This window comes from Oncorhynchus nerka, linkage group LG25 (genome assembly GCF_034236695.1).
Source record: "Oncorhynchus nerka isolate Pitt River linkage group LG25, Oner_Uvic_2.0, whole genome shotgun sequence".
NCBI lineage: Eukaryota > Metazoa > Chordata > Actinopteri > Salmoniformes > Salmonidae > Oncorhynchus > Oncorhynchus nerka.
In genome coordinates, this window is record NC_088420.1 from 11693420 (window position 1) to 11712883 (window position 19464).

General features: G+C 44.5%; 1 protein-coding gene across 5 annotated transcripts in view; it reads right to left on the reverse strand.

The window, feature by feature from the left end:
* The window catches only part of ptprsa (protein tyrosine phosphatase receptor type Sa), a 459556-nt gene that overhangs the window by 232567 nt on the left and 207525 nt on the right, over positions 1-19464 (reverse strand). For all 5 annotated transcript variants that reach the window (XM_065009561.1, XM_065009560.1, XM_065009558.1 and 2 more), the window contains one exon: positions 14547-14724. In XM_065009561.1, the coding sequence (XP_064865633.1) occupies positions 14547-14643 (97 nt within the window). In that variant the 5' untranslated portion in view covers positions 14644-14724. The remainder of the gene's footprint in view (positions 1-14546; positions 14725-19464) is intronic.

The window sequence follows — 19464 nt, forward strand, 5'->3', positions numbered from 1 at the left end:
CCATGGGGTAGATAGATTTATTACCATGGGGTAGATAGATTTATTACCATGGGGTAGCTAGATTTATTACCATGGGGTAGCTAGATTTATTACCACGGGGTAGCTAGATTTATTACCATGGGGTAGCTAGATTTATTACCATGGGGTAGCTAGATTTATTACCACGGGGTAGCTAGATTTATTACCACGGGGTAGCTAGATTTATTACCATGGGGTAGATAGATTTATTACCACGGGGTAGCTAGATTTATTACCACGGGGTAGCTAGATTTATTACCATGGGGTAGATAGATTTATTACCACGGGGTAGCTAGATTTATTACCATGGGGTAGCTAGATTTATTACCATGGGGTAGATAGATTTATTACCATGGGGTAGATAGATTTATTACCACGGGGTAGCTAGATTTATTACCACGGGGTAGATAGATTTATTACCACGGGGTAGATAGATTTATTACCATGGGGTAGCTAGATTTATTACCATGGGGTAGATAGATTTATTACCATGGGGTAGCTAGATTTATTACCATGGGGTAGATAGATTTATTACCACGGGGTAGCTAGATTTATTACCACGGGGTAGCTAGATTTATTACCATGGGGTAGCTAGATTTATTACCACGGGGTAGCTAGATTTATTACCATGGGGTAGCTAGATTTATTACCACGGGGTAGCTAGATTTATTACCACGGGGTAGATAGATTTATTACCATGGGGTAGATAGATTTATTACCATGGGGTAGCTAGATTTATTACCACGGGGTAGCTAGATTTATTACCACGGGGTAGCTAGATTTATTACCACGGGGTAGCTAGATTTATTACCATGGGGTAGATAGATTTATTACCATGGGGTAGATAGATTTATTACCATGGGGTAGCTAGATTTATTACCACGGGGTAGCTAGATTTATTACCATGGGGTAGCTAGATTTATTACCAGAGCTAGATTTATTATTACCATGGGGTAGCTAGATTTATTACCACGGGGTAGCTAGATTTATTACCATGGGGTAGCTAGATTTATTACCATGGGGTAGCTAGATTTATTACCACGGGGTAGCTAGATTTATTACCATGGGGTAGCTAGATTTATTACCACGGGGTAGCTAGATTTATTACCATGGGGTAGCTAGATTTATTACCACGGGGTAGCTAGATTTATTACCATGGGGTAGCTAGATTTATTACCACGGGGTAGCTAGATTTATTACCACGGGGTAGATAGATTTATTACCACGGGGTAGCTAGATTTATTACCACGGGGTAGATAGATTTATTACCACGGGGTAGATAGATTTATTAAATATAATTGATCCCCTCAAAATTGATAAATATCACATTTGATTCAAACTGAAAAAAGTACTGACAGAAAAATATGTGTTCCTTTGCGCAATATATATCCCCCCCTCAGAATACCAATATTACTCAGAGGAGATATTTCCCACCCTTGAGGAAGTGCCATTTCTAGGCCCAGGGAAATGTGCTCATCTATGGGGACACAAATGCGAGCAAAGGAACACTACCTGATCTAATGAGCACACGAGGGGACAGCTTTATTGCAGGCCATACTGTTTCTAACTATCTTCATCTCCCCCATAGAAAAAACAGTGACAACAACATCAACAAAAACGGAATGGGTCTGTTGCAGCTCTGTTGAAGCCTGGGTCTGTACTTTGTCAATGTTAGGTTAGGGGGGACTCTGAGATTCACCTATTGGTCACCTCTTGGCCACAGCACAGTAGACTATATGATCACAGACATTGACCCTTTCTCTCTCCGCTCATTCACCGTCAAGCCACTAACACCTTTGTCTGATAACGGCGAAATTAACCTTGTTTCTCAAAAGAACAGACATGGAAACAACCACAAATTCACAGCCCAGTAAGCTGTACAACATCAGACGTTCACAGCCCAGTAAGCTGTACAACACCAGACGTTCACAGCCCAGTAAGCTGTACAACATCAGACGTTCACAGCCCAGTAAGCTGTACAACACCAGACGTTCACAGCCCAGTAAGCTGTACAACATCAGACGTTCACAGCCCAGTAAGCTGTACAACACCAGACGTTCACAGCCCAGTAAGCTGTACAACACCAGACGTTCACAGCCCAGTAAGCTGTACAACACCAGACGTTCACAGCCCAGTAAGCTGTACAACATCAGACGTTCACAGCCCAGTAAGCTGTACAACACCAGACGTTCACAGCCCAGTAAGCTGTACAACACCAGACGTTCACAGCCCAGTAAGCTGTACAACATCAGACGTTCACAGCCCAGTAAGCTGTACAACATCAGACGTTCACAGCCCAGTAAGCTGTACAACACCAGACGTTCACAGCCCAGTAAGCTGTACAACATCAGACGTTCACAGCCCAGTAAGCTGTACAACACCAGACGTTCATACAGATGGGCCCAAAACAGCACAGAAGAATACCAGAAAGCAACCAGTTACCAAAAAACCAAAACAATCTTAGATAACTTTCTGGATACCAAATCCACTCACAGCAAAGAACGCACCAATCTAGAAGTAAAAAAACAACAATATATTCAGGAAAACGGCAAAAGAAGCACAACTGAAATTGAGAAGAAACCAAAAATGACTACATATGACAACTGGTTTGATACAGATAGTAAAATTCTCAGTACAATAGCACAGATAATGGTGAATTAAGCCTCCATTGTTCTATAGCCTTCATTTAACACTCTATAAACGTACACTCAGAACCAATAAAGCCCAGTACAACAGCAAGCAGCTGACACTAACTGAGTCCATAAACACAAACAATTACATTTAAAAAAAAAAATTATAAATAGAAACTAGAGGAATTAGCGATACAAAATAGAGACATATGGACAGCCAGTGGCGAATTTGCCAATCTTGGTGTTCTCTGGCAAATGCCAAACGTCCTGCACGGTTTTAGGCTGTAAGCACAACCCCCACCTGTGGACGTCGGGCCCTCATACCACCCTCATGGAGTCTGTTTCTGACCGTTTGAGCAGACACATGCACATTTGTGGCCTGCTGGAGGTCATTTTGCAGGGCTCTGGCAGTGCTCCTCCTGCTCCTCCTTTCACAAAGGCGGAGGTAGCGGTCCTGCTGCTGGGTTGTTGCCCTCCTACGGCCTCCTCCACGTCTCCTGATGTACTGGCCTGTCTCCCGGTAGCGCCTCCATGCTCTGGACAGACACAGCAAACCTTCTTGCCACAGCTCGCATTGATGTGCCATCCTGGATGAGCTGCACTACCTGAGTCACTTGTGTGGGTTGTAGACTCCGTCTCATGCTACCACTAGAGTGAAAGCACCGCCAGCATTCAAAAGTGACCAAAACATCAGCCAGGAAGCATAGGAACTGTGGTCTGTGGTCAACACCTGCAGAACCACTCCTTTATTTGGGGTGTCTTGCTAATTGCCTATCATTTCCACCTGTTGTCTATTCCATTTGCACAACAGCATGTGACATTTATTGTCAATCAGTGTTGCTTCCGAAGTGGACAGTTTGATTTCACAGAAGTGTGATTGACTTGGAGTTACATTGTGTTGTTTAAGTGTTCCCTTTATTTTTTTGAGCAGTGTATATAGAGTACTGCACACACTACAATTACTTAGGTTTAAAAATAAACTAAACAGGACACCTAAATGAGTTGGGCTCCTGAGTGGCACAGCAGTCTAAGGCACTGTATTTCAGTGCAAGAGGTATACCAGACACCCTGGTTCAAATCCAGGCTGTATCAAAACCGGCCGTGATTGGGAGTCCCATAGGGCGGTTAACAATTGGCCCAGCATTGTCTGGGTTTGGCCGGTGTAGGCCGTCATTGTAAATAAGAATTTGTTCTTTAACTGACTTGCCTAGTTAAATAAAGGTTAAATAAAAAATGAAATGAACTGAGAGAGATGGCACTGAAGGCATTCTATGCCATTAAAAAACTAATTCAAATTGAAATAATTGAATGTGTCATTAAACCAATTGCACTTTATGGCAGCGAGGTGTGGGGTCTACTTGCAAAACAAGATTCCACCAAATAGGACAAACACCCCCATTGAAAACCTGCTTGCAGAGTTTATGAGGAAAACTACAAACAATGCATACAAGGCAGAATTAGCCCAATATTCACAAAAAAAAAGAACAAAAAAAAAAGAAATGCAATTAAATTCAGGAAAAAGCTCAAATACAGTGACCCGCTCTCATATCATTACCAAGCCCTGCAATTCCAAGAGCTGAGCAAAGAAAAGAGTCCCCTCATCCAGCTGGTCCTGGGGCTGAGCTCACAAACATGTTCTACTAACACACTGAAGCCTCAGGACCAGAACATCCAATTAATCAGAATAAACCAAATTACAACACAGTCAAAACAAAACTATATTGCTTATTGGGAAACACAAACACAAGCACAAAGAAAATGCAGTGCTATCTGGCCATAAAGCGACAGTACACCATGGCAGACTATACATACCCCGTCCTAAACATCAGCGCCACAGGTAACTTCCACAAAGCTGTGAACGAGCTGGGAGACAAGGCAAGAAGGGCTTTCTCTGCCATCAAAAGGAACATGAGATTCGACATACCAATTAGTATCTGTCTAAAAAAATACTTGAATACCCATTGCCCTTATCCTACACCAAATAATGCATGCAGAACTGAATTAGAGCCCCTGGACAGCAACACAATTAGACCCAACCAAATCATGAGAAAACAAAAAGATAAATCTTTCCAATGTGTCAAGTAATTAACAACAAAAAAAACAGAGCAAACTAGAATGCTATTTGGCCCTAAACAGAGAGTATACAGTGGAAGAATACCTGGCCACTGTGACTGACCCAAACTATTTACAGACAATGAACATAGCCTTGCTATTGAGAACAGCTGCCGTAGGCAGACCTGGCTCTCAAGAGAAGACAGGCTATGTGCACACTGCCCACAAAATGAGTTGGAAACCTCCTGCCACATATCTACATATCTACTTGGTGAAATAACACAGTCTGCCATCACAGCAACAAGAATTGTGACCTGTTGCCACAAGAAAACAAACACCATTGTATATACAACCCATATTTATGTTTATTTATTTTCCCTTTTGTACTTGAACTATTTGTACATAATATGACTTTTGAAATGTATTTGTTATTGTGGAACTTTTGTGTGTGTAAAGTTTGCTGTTATTTTTAATTGTTCATTTCACTTTTGTTTATTATCTACTTCACTTGCTTTGGCAATGTTAACATATGTTTCCCATGCCAATAAAGCACTTAAATTGAAATTGAGAGAGAGAGAGAGAGAGAGAGAGAGAGAGAGAGAGAGAGAGAGAGAGAGAGAGAGAGAGAGAGAGAGAGAGAGAGAGAGAGAGAGAGAGAGAGAGACGGAAAGATGGATGGTGTGTGTGTGTGTGTGTGTGTGTGTGTGTGTGTGTGTGTGTGTGTGTGTGTGTGTGTGTGTGTGTGTGTGTGTGTGTGTGCATGTAGCCTATACAGTATAAGAACCATGTGTGTCAGATCCAATTAAATGGGAATGGGTACTGAATGGTGAGTTTGTACGTGTGGTACTGTTTATTGCAAACAGGAACACAAGGGGGCTGGGGGCTTTGTGGGGAGAGTGTTTAGAGCTCTGGGTTGACGGAGGCGGTGTGTGATTGTGTGTGTGAGCTTCTCTCTCTGTTATTTAAACTGCACAGAGTAGAGAGGAAAGACAGAGGAAAGAAAAGATGGGAGATGAAGATGAGACAGGGGAAAGATGGGAGATGAGGAGGAGACAGGGGAAAGATGGGAGATGAGGAGGAGACAGGGGAAAGATGGGAGATGAGGAGGAGACAGGGGAAAGATGGGAGATGAGGAGGAGACAGGGGAAAGATGGGAGATGAGGAGGAGACAGGGGAAAGATGGGAGATGAGGAGGAGACAGGGGAAAGATGGGAGATGAGGAGGAGACAGGGGAAAGATGGGAGATTAGGAGGAGACAGTGGAAAGATGGGAGATTAGGAGGAGACAGGGGAAATATGGGAGATTAGGACAAGACAGGGGAAATATGGGAGATTAGGACAAGACAGGGGAAATATGGGAGATTAGGACGAGACAGGGGAAAGATGGGAGATTAGGAGGAGACAGGGGAAAGATGGGAGATTAGGAGGAGACAGTGGAAAGATGGGAGATTAGGAGGAGACAGGGGAAATATGGGAGATTAGGACAAGACAGGGGAAATATGGGAGATTAGGACAAAACAGGGGAAATATGGGAGATTAGGATGAGACAGGGGAAAGATGGGAGATTAGGAGGAGACAGGGGAAAGATGGGAGATTAGGATGAGACAGGGGAAATATGGGAGATTAGGAGGAGACAGGGGAAAGATGGGAGATTAGGAGGAGACATGGGAAAGATGGGAGATTAGGAGGAGATGGGAAAGATGGAAGATTAGGAGGAGACAGTGGGGAGATTAGGAGGAGACAGGGGAAAGATAGGACATCAGGAGGAGACAGGGGAAAAATTGAAAATTAGGAGGAGACGGGAGAGATGGGAGATTAGGAGGAGACAGGGGAAAGATTGGAGATAAGGAGACAGGGGAAAGATGGAAAAGGAGAGAGAAAGGTGGGAGGAAAGGAGCAGAGTTACCCATTGTCATGCAGTCACACACACACACACTTAAGTAGGCCCTCTCAGCCATACACTGACTCGACTGGATTTATACACTGTGAACCGCAAGGAAGGTACTCTCTCTTCTCCCTTCATCTCTCTCTCCATCTCTCTCTCCATCTCTCCCTTCATCTCTCTCTCCATCTCTCCCTCCATCTCTCCCTATTTTATTTCTCTCTGCACTCCCTATGTTTTGTTTTCCTAATGCGTCTATAAATCCAATTTAGTGGAACATGGTACAGAACAAATCTGAACTGGGAGCTGTGGGATAAGAGAGCCGACAACGTTCGTAATAGGAGAAGAGATGGGGTAGGTCTTTTGAGTAGTGCACTACTTTTGAGTAGTGCACTATATAGTAGGGATGGGAATTGCCAGGGACCTCACAATATTATCACCATACTGTTGGAGTTTAGCTCGAAATTGTTATTATTGTTACCATACTAGAATGTACAGATTACTGTATATGCATAAGGAATATACACTATATGTTAAATGTAAAATCAAATCAAATGTATTGGTCACATACACGTATTTAATTAACAGATGTTTATTGCGGGTGTAGAGAAATGCTTGTACTTCTAGCTCTGACAGTGCAGTAATATCTAACAAGTAATATCTAACAGTTTCACAACATATACACAAAATACACATACATCTAAGGAAGGAATGCATTAAGAATACATATATGTCAGAGCGGCATTGGCCTAAGATACAGTGGCATAGTATAGAATACATATATGTCAGAGCGGCATTGGCCTAAGATACAGTGGCATAGTATAGAATACATATATGTCAGAGCGGCATTGGCCTAAGATACAGTGGCATAGTATAGAATACATATATGTCAGAGCGGCATTGGCCTAAGATACAGTGGCATAGTATAGAATACATATATGTCAGAGCGGCATTGGCCTAAGATACAGTGGCATAGTATAGAATACATTTTAATCATATGAGATGGGTGATGCAATATTTACACACATTTAAAGTGACTAAGATACATTAGAATAGTATAGACTACAGTTTATATATATGAGATGAGTAATGCTAGATACAGAAACATTATTTAAGTGGCTAGAGATCCATTTCTAAAATTGGCCAGTGATTCCTAATCTATGTCTATAGGCAGCCACCTGTGATGTGCTAGTGGTGGCTGTTTAGCAGTCTGATTGCCTTGAGATAGAAGCTGTTTTTCAGTCTCTCTGTCCCAGCTTTGATGCACCTGTACTGACCTCGCCTTTTGGATGATAGCGGGGTGAACAGACAGTGGCTCAGGTGGTTGACGTCATTGACAATATTTTTGGCATTCATATGGCATTGTAAGTGTCCTGGAGGGTGAGAAGTTTGCCTCCGTTAATGCATTGGGCAGACCGCACCACCCTCTGGAGAGCTTTGTGGTTGTGGGCGTTGCAGTTGCCGTACCAGGCGGTGATACAGCCCGACAGGATGCTCTCAACTGTGCATCTGTAAAAGTTTGTGAGGGTTTTAGGTGTTAAGCCAAATTTCTTTAGCCTCCTGAGGTTGAAGAGGTGCTGTTGCACCTTCTTCACCACACTGTCTGAGTGGGTGGACCATTTCAGCTTGTCAGTGATGTGTTCATCGAGTAACTTGAAGCTTTCCACCTTCTCCACTGCAGTCCCATCGATGTGGATAGGTGGGTGCTCCCTCTGCTGTTTCCTGAAGTCCACGATAATCTCCTTAGTTTTGTTGACGTTGAATGAGAGGTTATTATCCTGGCACCACACTCCTAGAGGCTTCACCTCCTCCCTGTAGACTGTTTCATTGTTGTGGGTAATCAAGCCTACTACTGTTGTGTCGTCTGCAAACTTGATGATTGAGTTGGAGGCGTGCTTGGCCACGCAGTCATGGGTGAACAGGGAGTACAGAAGGGGGCTGAGCACGCACCCTTGTGGGGCCCCAGTGTTGAGGATCAGCGAAGAGGCATTGTTTCCTACATTCAGCACCTGGGGGTGAACCGTCAGGAAGGCCAGGACGCAGTTGCACAGGGCAGCATTCTTACATAGGTATGCCTCTTGTCCATATGGGACAGGGCAGTGTGCAGTGTGGTGGCGGCTGCATCGTCTGTGGATCTATTGGGGCGGTAAGCACTTCATGAAGACAGAAGTGAGTGTTACGGGGCAATATTAATTTAGTTAAATTACCTTTGCTTTCTTAGATATACAGGGACAATGGTGGCAATCTTGAAGCATGTGGGGACAACAGACTGGGATAGGGAGAGATTGAATATATCTGTAAACACACCACCAGCTGGTCTGCGCATGCTTTGAGGAAGCGGCTAGGCCGGAAGCCAAGCGAGGGTTAACACGATTAAATGTCCTACTCACGTCGGCCACGGTGAAAGAGAGCTCACAGCCCCTGATAGCAGGTCGTGTCAGTGGCACTGTATTATCCTCAAAAACGAGCGAAGACGGTGTTCAGCCTGTCCGGAAGGAAGACGTCGGTGTCCGTCATTGTCTGTAGACCCTGCCACATACGTCTTGTGTCTGAGCCGTTGAACTGTACTCAACTTTGTCCCTATACGGACTCTCCCTATCCCAGTCTGTTGTCCCCACATGATTCAAGATGGCCACCATTGTCCCTGTACTATCATAGCACTGAGAGTGCACTTGTGAAGGTGGTAAATGACCTTTTAATGGCATCAGTCCGAGGCTCTGCATCTGTCCTAGTGCTCCCAGACCTTAGTGTTGCTTTTGATACCATCGATCACTACATTATTTTGGAGAGATTGAAAACCCAAATTGGTCTAGCCGGACAAGTTCTGGCCTGGTTTAGATCTTATCTGTCGGAAAGCTATCAGTTTGTCTCTGTAGATGGTTTTGACAAATCAACTGTAAATCAACTGTAATAAGCTTTCTCCTATAGAGCTCAATTTTTATGGAATGGTCTGCCTATCCATGTGAGAGACGCAGATTCGGTCTCAATCTTTAAGTCTTTATTGAAGACTCATCTCTTCAGTAGGTCCTATGATTGAGTGTAGTCTGGCCCATGAGTGTGAACGTGAACGGAAAGGCACTGGAGCAACGAACCGCCCTTGCTGTCTCTGCCTGGCCGGTTCCCCTCTCTCCACTGGGATTCTCTTCCTCTAACCCTATTACAGGGGCTGAGTCACTGGCTTACTGGTGCTCCTCCATGCCGTCCCAAGGAGGGGTGCATCACTTGAGTGTGTTGAGTCACTGACGTGATCTTCCTGTCCGGGTTGGCACCCCCTCTTGGGTTCCTGCCGTGAGGGAGATCTTCGTGGGCTATACTCGGTCTCAGGAAGGTAAGTTGGCGGTTGAAGATATCCGTTTAGTGGTGTGGGGGCTGTGCTTTGTCAAAGTGGTTTGGGTTATATCCTGCCTGTTTGGCCCTGTGGTTTGGATTATATCCTGCCTGTCTGGGGCCACAGTGCCTCCCGACCTCTCCTGTCTCAGCCTCCAGTATTTATGCTGCAGTAGTTTATGTGTTGGGGGGCTAGGGCCAGTCTGTTATATCTGGAGTATTTCTCCTGTCTTATCCGGTGTCCTGTGTGAATTTAAGTATGCTCTCTTTAATTCTCTCTTTCTTTCTCTCAGAGGACATGAGCCCTAGGACCATGCCTCAGGACTACCTAGCCTGATGACTCCTTGCTGTCCACAGTTCACCTGGTCGTGCTGTTGCTCCAGTTTCAACTGTTCTGACTGCGGCTATGGAATCCTGACCTGTTCACTGGACGTGCTACCTGTCCCAGACCTGCTGTTTTCAACTCTCTAGAGACAGCAGGAGCGGTAGAGATACTCTGAATGATTGGCTATGAAAAGCCAACTGACATTTACTCCTGAGGTGCTGATCTGTTACGCCCTCTACAACCACTGTGATTATTATTATTTGACCCTGCTGTTCATCTATGAACATTTGAACATCGTGGCCATGTTCTGTTATAATCTCCACCCGGCACAGCCAGAAGAGGACTGGCCACCCCTCATAGCCTGGTTCCTCTCTAGGTTCCGACCTCTCTAGGGAGTTTTTTCCCGAGACACCGTGCTTCTACACCTGCATTGCTTGCTGTTTGAGGTTTTAGGCTGGGTTTCTTTGTGACATCAGCTGATGTAAGAAGGACTTTATAAATACATTTGATTGATTAATTGGTTTAGTCTGCTTGATTGCTTTGTGGAGGGAATAACTACACTGTTTGTATTCTTCCATATTCCCAGTCTTCATACCCTGGTAAAATGTGGTGGTTCGCGCTTTCAGTTTTGCACGAATGCTCCCATCTATCCACAGTTTCTGGTTGGGGTAGGTTTTAACAGTCACAGTGAGTACAACATCTCCTATGCACTTCCCGATAAACTCATTCACTGTATCGGTATATGTGTCACAATTATTTTCTGAAGCTACTCTGAACATATCCCAGTCCGAGTGATCGAAACAGTCTTGAAGCGTGGATTCCGATTGATCAGACCAGGGTCAATGAAGTGTAAAGAGGAACTTGGTGTGTGGAAAGTTACTGAGTGTCGAGGAAAGTTACTGAGTGAGAAAAGGGGAAGTGTAGAAAGTTCATATTCTGTTCAAATACATTGTTCAATATGAATGCTCCTAAGGAGGGAGGCAAAGGGTAACAGTCTAGTTTCAGTTCTTGATAAGGCAGGCCAGGAACCGGGACCATGAGGGATGTGAAAATGTACTCGATACAGCTGGAAGAGGGGCCACAGGGGCCCACATTGAAGAACATCTGATTACAGTCCTATCTCACAAATACATTCTCACTTCCACGCCCATGAGGGTCCTAGAGTTAGGCAGGGCCATGACAATACCAGTAAGAGGAATCTACTATGTTTCTGCCTAACACAAAAGAAGGATTGGTTATCTTAGACATGCAAGGAGGTGACACCGCCTATTTGGAAGATATAAATGATGTGCTTCTGTGACTTGTATGTTATCTTTGCAGCTGTATGACCCAGTGGTTGAATAAACTTGGTTTGAGCTTTTTCTAGTCGTCCATGAGTTTTTACTCTGTTTGTTCAGAACCGTATTATTGGCGTTGTCGGCAGGATTCACCAGGATTTACAGTCGAACTGGAGAGTCCGAATCAGTGGAGCAGGAGACAGAACCAAAAACAAGGTAGGCACAGTTCCTACAACTGTTACTACTCATTCTGACATCTTGGGGAGATGAGAGTCATAGGCTGAATATAAACGATAGGATACGGACCTAGAAAGCCTGAGCTTATTCAGCAGTCGCACTGTGTTACGACCGGTCTTGGATTTATGGTATAGGGTAAGTCCTGGAAGCTAAGCCTGAGCAGGGTGGTTCCTGCGAAGGTTAAGTCCTAAGGGGTAAATCTCAAGTGAGTTTTTACTCTGTTCAGATCCTAACAATACTTAGGTACTGATTATATACAGTTGAAGTCTGACGTTTACATACACCTTAGCCAAATACATTTCAACTCAGTTTTTCACAATTCCTGACATTTAATCAGAGTAAAAATTCCCTGTCTTAGGTCAGGTGGGATCACCACTTTATTTTAAGAATGTGAAATGTCAGAATAATAGTAGAGAGAATGATTGATTTCAGCTTGTATTTCTTTCATCACATTCCCAGTGGATCAGAAGTTTACATACACTCAAATAGTATTTGGTAGCATTGACTCTAAATGGCTTAACTTGGGTCAAACATTTTGAGTAGCCTTCCACAAGCTTTCCACAAAAAGTTGGTTGAATTTTGTCCCATTCCTCCTGACAGAGCTGGTGTAACTGAGTCAGGTTTGAGAGGCCTCCTTGCTCGCACACGCTTTTTCAGGTCTACCCACACATTTTCTACAGGATTGAGGTCAGGGCTTTGTGATGGCCACTCCAATACCTTGACTTTGTTGTCCTTAAGCCATTTTGCCACAACTTTGGAAGTATGCTTGGGGTCATAGTCCATTTGGAAGACCCATTTGCGACCAAGCTTTAACTTCCTGACTGATATCTTGAGATGTTGCTTCAATATATCCACATAATTTCCCTCCTAATGATGCCATCTATTTTGTGAAGTGCACCAGTCCCTCCTGCAGCAAAGCACCCCCAAAACATAATGCTGCAACTCCTGTGCTTCATGGTTGGGATGGTGTTCTTCAGCTTGCATCCCCCTTTTTCCTCCATGGTCATTATGGCCAAACAGTTCTATTTTTGTTTCATCAGACCAGAGGACATTTCTCCATAAAGTACTATCTTTGTCCCCATGTGCAGTTGCAAACTGTAGTCTGGCTTTTTTATGGCAGTTTTGGAGCAGTGGCTTTTTCCTTGCTGAGCGGCCTTTCAGGTTATGTCGACATAGGACTCGTTTTACTGTGGATATAGACACTTTTGTACCTGTTTCCTCCAGCATCTTCACAAGGTCCTTTGCTGTTGTTTTGGGATTGATTTGCACTTTTTGCACCAAAGTATGTTCATGTTCATTATGTCAATAAGCCTATCAGAAGCTTCTAAACCATGACATTCTTTTCTAGAATTTTCCAAACTGTTTAAAGGCACAGTCAACTTAGTGTATGTAAACTTCTGACCCACTGGAATTGTTATACAGTGAATTATAAGTGAAATAATCTGTCTGTAAACAATTGTTTACAGAGAAATTACTTGTGTCATGCACAAGTAGATGTCCTAACCGACTTGCCAAAACTATATTTTGTTAACAAGAAATGTGTGGAGTGGTTGAAAAAGGAGTTTTAACGACTCCAACGTAACTATTTTATTGCATTTTTATGTTCCAAACATATTGTTCACTATATGTCTGCTGCAGAGAAATGAGAGAGTATGAGAAAATTAGTTTTGATCAGTCATTGAAATAAAAGTTCTGAAAATGTTGGCTCACTATTTATTAAAAAGAAGATGGAGAACAAGCTGTAGGATGAAAAATACAGTTTTGTGCAGGTACAGCCGACTAGCGCTAGTTGACGTTAGTTAATGCTACCTATAACTGTATCGTATTTTCCCCCATCACTACTAGATAGAGGATGGTATGTCATTTGGCAAAGCCGTGGTATGGGGAGAGATGGGACGACACACAGATAGACTAAGAAGATGGATGTGTAGAGGCAAACAGACATACACTCTTATCTGACTTACACGTTTGGCCTGAACCATGGAAAACAGCCCCACACCATTATTCCTCTTCCACCTAACTTTACAGTTGGCACTACGCATTGGGGCAGGTAGCGTTCTTCTGGCATCCACCAAACCCAGATTTGTCCGTCAGACTGCCAGATGGTGAAGAGTGATTCATCACTTGAGAGACCGCATTTTCACTGCTCCAGAGTCCAATGGCGGAGAGCTTTACACCACTCCAGCCGATGTTTGGCATTGTGCATGGTGATCTTAGGCTTGTGTGCGGCTGCTTGGCCATGGCAATCCATTTGATGACGCTCTCGACAAACAGTTATTGTGCTGATGTTTCTTCAAGATGCAGTTTGGAACTCAGTAGTGAGTGTTGCAACCGAGGACATTACACGCTTCAGCACTCGGCGGTCCCGTTCTGTGAGCTTGAAAGTCACTGAGCTCTTAAGTTAGGCCATACTACTGCCAATGTTTTCCTATGGAGACTGCATGGCTGTGTGCTTGATTCTATACATCTTACACCAATTCAATACACCTATACACCTAGCAGAATCCTCTAATTTGAAGGGGTGTACAGTATAGTGTACAATGTGACATAAAATAAAAGTGAATAAAATATTAAATAGGTCAAAAAGTAAAAACAAATTCAGAAAATAGGTGATACACAGCAAAACACTGAAAGTACATTTGAACCGAAAAAAATGAGATATAAGGTCAATTGTGCTGGCTCAGTACATATAACACACACACACACACACACACACACACACACACACACACACACACACACACACACACACACACACACACACACACACACACACACACGTATTTGAGTGGCACTCACATAAGGCATGGAAGCCAGTAAGCAGCATACAGAGCAACAGAGTGCTGAGGGGCAGCAGGGCCGGCAGACGGAGGCAGGGTGGACCGCCGGCGGCCATCTTGCTCCGGGGCGACCTTTGACCTGGCTGGAGTGCCGAGGCCCCACGAAGAGAAGGCTGTGGTCTTCAAACAGGATGTCTCTGCCGGGAGGAAGAAAGGAAGAGAGGAGGAGGGGAAGTGAGGAGAAGGAGAGGAGGGGAAGAGAGGAAAGGAGGAGATGAGAGGATATCACCAATTCTGCATTCAAATATTTTAAAAGTGAGTCTGTTTCAACGGCTGTCACAACACATCCCAGTTAAATACAACACACTACTCTTCACTGTTCAAAATGTCTTCTGCCTCAACGAAGGTCACCATTGTGCACGTTGTTCAGCGCACATTGCCACACCACACGTTTTCACATTAGATCTCAGCTCACTGGTCACGGTAACAATACCCACCCGTAGCACACGTTCCAGCAGGTATATCTCACTGGTCATCCCCAAAGCCAACACCTCCACCTTTCCTTCCAGTTCTCTGCTGCCAATGACTGGAATGAATTGTAAAAATCGCTGAAGTTGGAGACTTACATCTCCCTCACTAACTTTAAACGTCAGCTATCTGAGCTTCTAACCAATCACTGCAGCTGTACATAGTCCATCTATAAATAGCCCAACCAATCTACCTACCTCATCCCCATATTGTTTTTATTTACTTTTTTGCTCTTTTGCACACCAGTATTTCTACTTGCACATCATCATCTGTACATCAATCACTCCAGTGTTAATTTGCTAAATTGTAATTACTTAGCTACTATGGCCTATTTATTGCCTTACCTCCTCATGCCATTTGCACACACTGTTTTCTATTGTGTTATTGACTGTACGTTTGTTTATCCCATGTGTAACTCTGTGTTGTTGTTTGTGTCGCACTGCTTTGCTTTATCTTGGCCAGGTCGCAGTTGTAAATGAAAACTTGTTCTCAACTAGCCTCCCTGGTTAAATAAAGGTGAAATAAAAAATTACAAATAAAAGATGTGTGCTAGCTGGTCCACAAGGCTCATATGCATGGACACTAGAAGCATCTCTTCACACCAGCATGGACCAAGAAGGGACTCTCACAACGGCTGGTCTCATACCTATCCTAATCAACTGCTTTTCACATCTCACAACGGCTGGTCTCATACCTATCCTAATCAACTGCTTTTCACATCTCATAACGGCTGGTCTCATACCTATCCTAATCAACTGCTTTTCACATCTCATAACGGCTGGTCTCATACCTATCCTAATCAACTGCTTTTCACATCTCATAACGGCTGGTCTCATACCTATCCTAATCAACTGCTTTTCACATCTCATAACGGCTGGTCTCATACCTATCCTAATCAACTGCTTTTCATCAACTCTTTTCATCTCATACGGCTGGTCTCAAACCTATCCTAATCAACTGCTTTTCACATCTCAAAACGGCTGGTCTCATACCTATCCTAATCAACTGCTTTTCACATCTCATAACGGCTGGTCTCATATCTATCCTAATCAACTGCTTTTCACATCTCAAACAACGGCTGGTCTCATACCTGGTCTCATCCTAATCAACTGCTTTTCACATCTCATAACGGCTGGTCTCATACCTATCCTAATCAACTGCTTTTCACATCTCATAACGGCTGGTCTCATACCTATCCTAAACAACTGCTTTTCACATCTCATAACGGCTGGTCTCAAACCTATCCTAATCAACTGCTTTTCACATCTCATAACGGCTGGTCTCATACCTATCCTAATCAACTGCTTTTCACATCTCATAACGGCTGGTCTCATACCTATCCTAAACAACTGCTTTTCACATCTCATAACGGCTGGTCTCAAACCTATCCTAATCAACTGCTTTTCACATCTCATAACGGCTGGTCTCAAACCTATCCTAATCAACTGCTTTTCACATCTCATAACGGCTGGTCTCAAACCTATCCTAATCAACTGCTTTTCACATCTCATAACGGCTGGTCTCAAACCTATCCTAATCAACTGCTTTTCACATCTCATAACGGCTGGTCTCATACCATATCATCCTAATCAACTGCTTTTCACATCTCATAATTAGATTCTGGCTTTAATCTCTCGATCTGTTCATTATTTGCTCATCGGCACATCGAGTAATTACGGAGGTACCCAGCGATATTTCAGGCAGCAATGGGCCCCGGTCAAAAGTAGTGCATTTTAAAGAGACTAGGATGTCATTTGGGACGCAGCCCCTGTGTTTGCATGGCGGCAGGGCCCTGTGAGTGGGCACCCGTTGAAATGTCTGCCACGTCGAACACCCGAGCCCTGTGAGTGGGCACCCGTTGAAATGTCTGCCACGTCGAACACCCGAGCCCTGTGAGTGGGCACCCGTTGAAATGTCTGCCACGTCGAACACCCGAGCCCTGTGAGTGGGCACCCGTTGAAATGTCTGCCACGTCGAACACCCGAGCCCTGTGAGTGGGCACCCGTTGAAATGTCTGCCACGTCGAACACCCGAGCCCTGTGAGTGGGCACCCGTTGAAATGTCTGCCACGTCGAACACCCGAGCCCTGTGAGTGGGCACCCGTTGAAATGTCTGCCACGTCGAACACCCGAGCCCTGTGAGTGGGCACCCGTTGAAATGTCTGCCACGTCGAACACCCGAGCCCTGTGAGTGGGCACCCGTTGAAATGTCTGCCACGTCGAACACCCGAGCCCTGTGAGTGGGCACCCGTTGAAATGTCTGCCACGTCGAACACCCGAGCCCTGTGAGTGGGCACCCGTTGAAATGTCTGCCACGTCGAACACCCGAGCCCTGTGAGTGGGCACCCGTTGAAATGTCTGCCACGTCGAACACCCGAGCCCTGTGAGTGGGCACCCGTTGAAATGTCTGCCACGTCGAACACCCGAGCCCTGTGAGTGGGCACCCGTTGAAATGTCTGCCACGTCGAACACCGAGCCCTGTGAGTGGGCACCCGTTGAAATGTCTGCCACGTCGAACACCCGAGCCCTGTGAGTGGGCACCCGTTGAAATGTCTGCCACGTCGAACACCGAGCCCTGTGAGTGGGCACCCGTTGAAATGTCTGCCACGTCGAACACCCGAGCCCTGTGAGTGGGCACCCGTTGAAATGTCTGCCACGTCGAACACCCGAGCCCTGTGAGTGGGCACCCGTTGAAATGTCTGCCACGTCGAACACCCGAGCCCTGTGAGTGGGCACCCGTTGAAATGTCTGCCACGTCGAACACCCGAGCCCTGTGAGTACTGATCAAATGTCAAATTGGGAGCCAAATTCTGAATTCAAATGTCTATTGTTTGCTGATGATCTGGTGCTTATGTCACCAACCAAGGAGGGCCTACAGCAGCACCTAGATCTTCTGCACATATTCTGTTAGACCTGAGCCCTGACAGACCTGGGCCCTATCAGACCTGGGCCATGACAGTAAATCTCAGTAAGACCAAAATAATGGTGTTCCAAAGAAGGTCCAGTCGCCAGGACCACAAAATACAAATTCCATCTAGACGCCGTTGCCCTAGAGCACACAAAAAACGATTGCTACCTCGGCCTAAACATCAGCGCCACAGGTCACTTCCACAAAGCAGTGAACGAGCTAAGAGACAAGACAACGGCCATCAAAGGGCATAAAACATAAAAATCAACATACCAATTAGGATCTCGCTAAAAATACTTGAACCCATTGCCGGTTTATGGTTGTGAGGTCTGGGGTCAGCTCACCAACCAAGAATTCACAAAATGGGACAAACACCAAATTGAGACTCCGCATGCAGAATTCTGCAAAAATATCCCTTGTGTACAACATAAAACACCAAATAATGCATGCAGAGCAGAATTAGGCCGATACCCGCAAATGATCAAAATCTAGTAAAGAGCCGTTCAATTCTACAACCACCTAAAAGGAAGCAATTCACAAACCTTCCATAACAAAGAGTCACCTAAGCAAGCTGGTCCTGAGGCTCTGTTCACAAACACAAACAGATCCCACAGAGCCCCTGGACAGCAACACAATTAGACCCAACCAAATCATGAGAAAACAAAAAGATAATTACATGACACATTGGAAATAATTAACAAAAAAACAGAGCAAACTAGAATGCTATTTGGCCCTAAACAGAGAGTACAGATTACCTGACCACTGTGACTGACCCAAACATAAGGAACGGTTTGACTATGTACAGACTCAGTGAGCATAGCCTTGCTATTGAGAAAGCCGGCCGTAGGCAGACCTGGCTCTCAAGAGAAGACAGTCTATGTACACACTGCCCACAAAATGCAATGCAGGTGTCACGTTCTGACCTTTATTTCCTTTGTTTTGTCATTATTTAGTATGGTCAGGGCGTGAGTTGGGTGGGCAGTCTATGTTTGTTTTTCTATGTTTTGTGGTATTTCTATGTTTCGGCCTAGTATGGTTCTTAATCAGAGGCAGGTGTCATTAGTTGTCTCTGATTGAGAATCATACTTAGGTAGCCTGGGTTTCACTTTGTGTTTGTGGGTGATTGTTCCTGTCTCTGTGTTTTGCACCAGATAGGGCTGTTTTTGGTTTTCCACGTTTATTGTTTTGTAGTGTTCATGTTTATCTGTTTTTATTAAACATGAGTCAATATAACCACGCTGCGTTTTGGTCCTCCTCTACTTCACCACAGGAAAACCCTTACAGCAGGACATGTAAAGCTTGTAGCATATTTGAGGTTTAAAAAGGCTTCTGAAGTTTCTCAAATTTCAGACTAGACATTTCCTGTTGCTGCAGGATTATTTTCCTGCTGTAGCAAATTGACTCAAATTAAGATCCTACATCTGTATGCATCACATGCCAATCAAAATCATCAGTGTTCAACTTCCAGTGGGACAACCCTGATGTGTCTATTCCACGTGTAC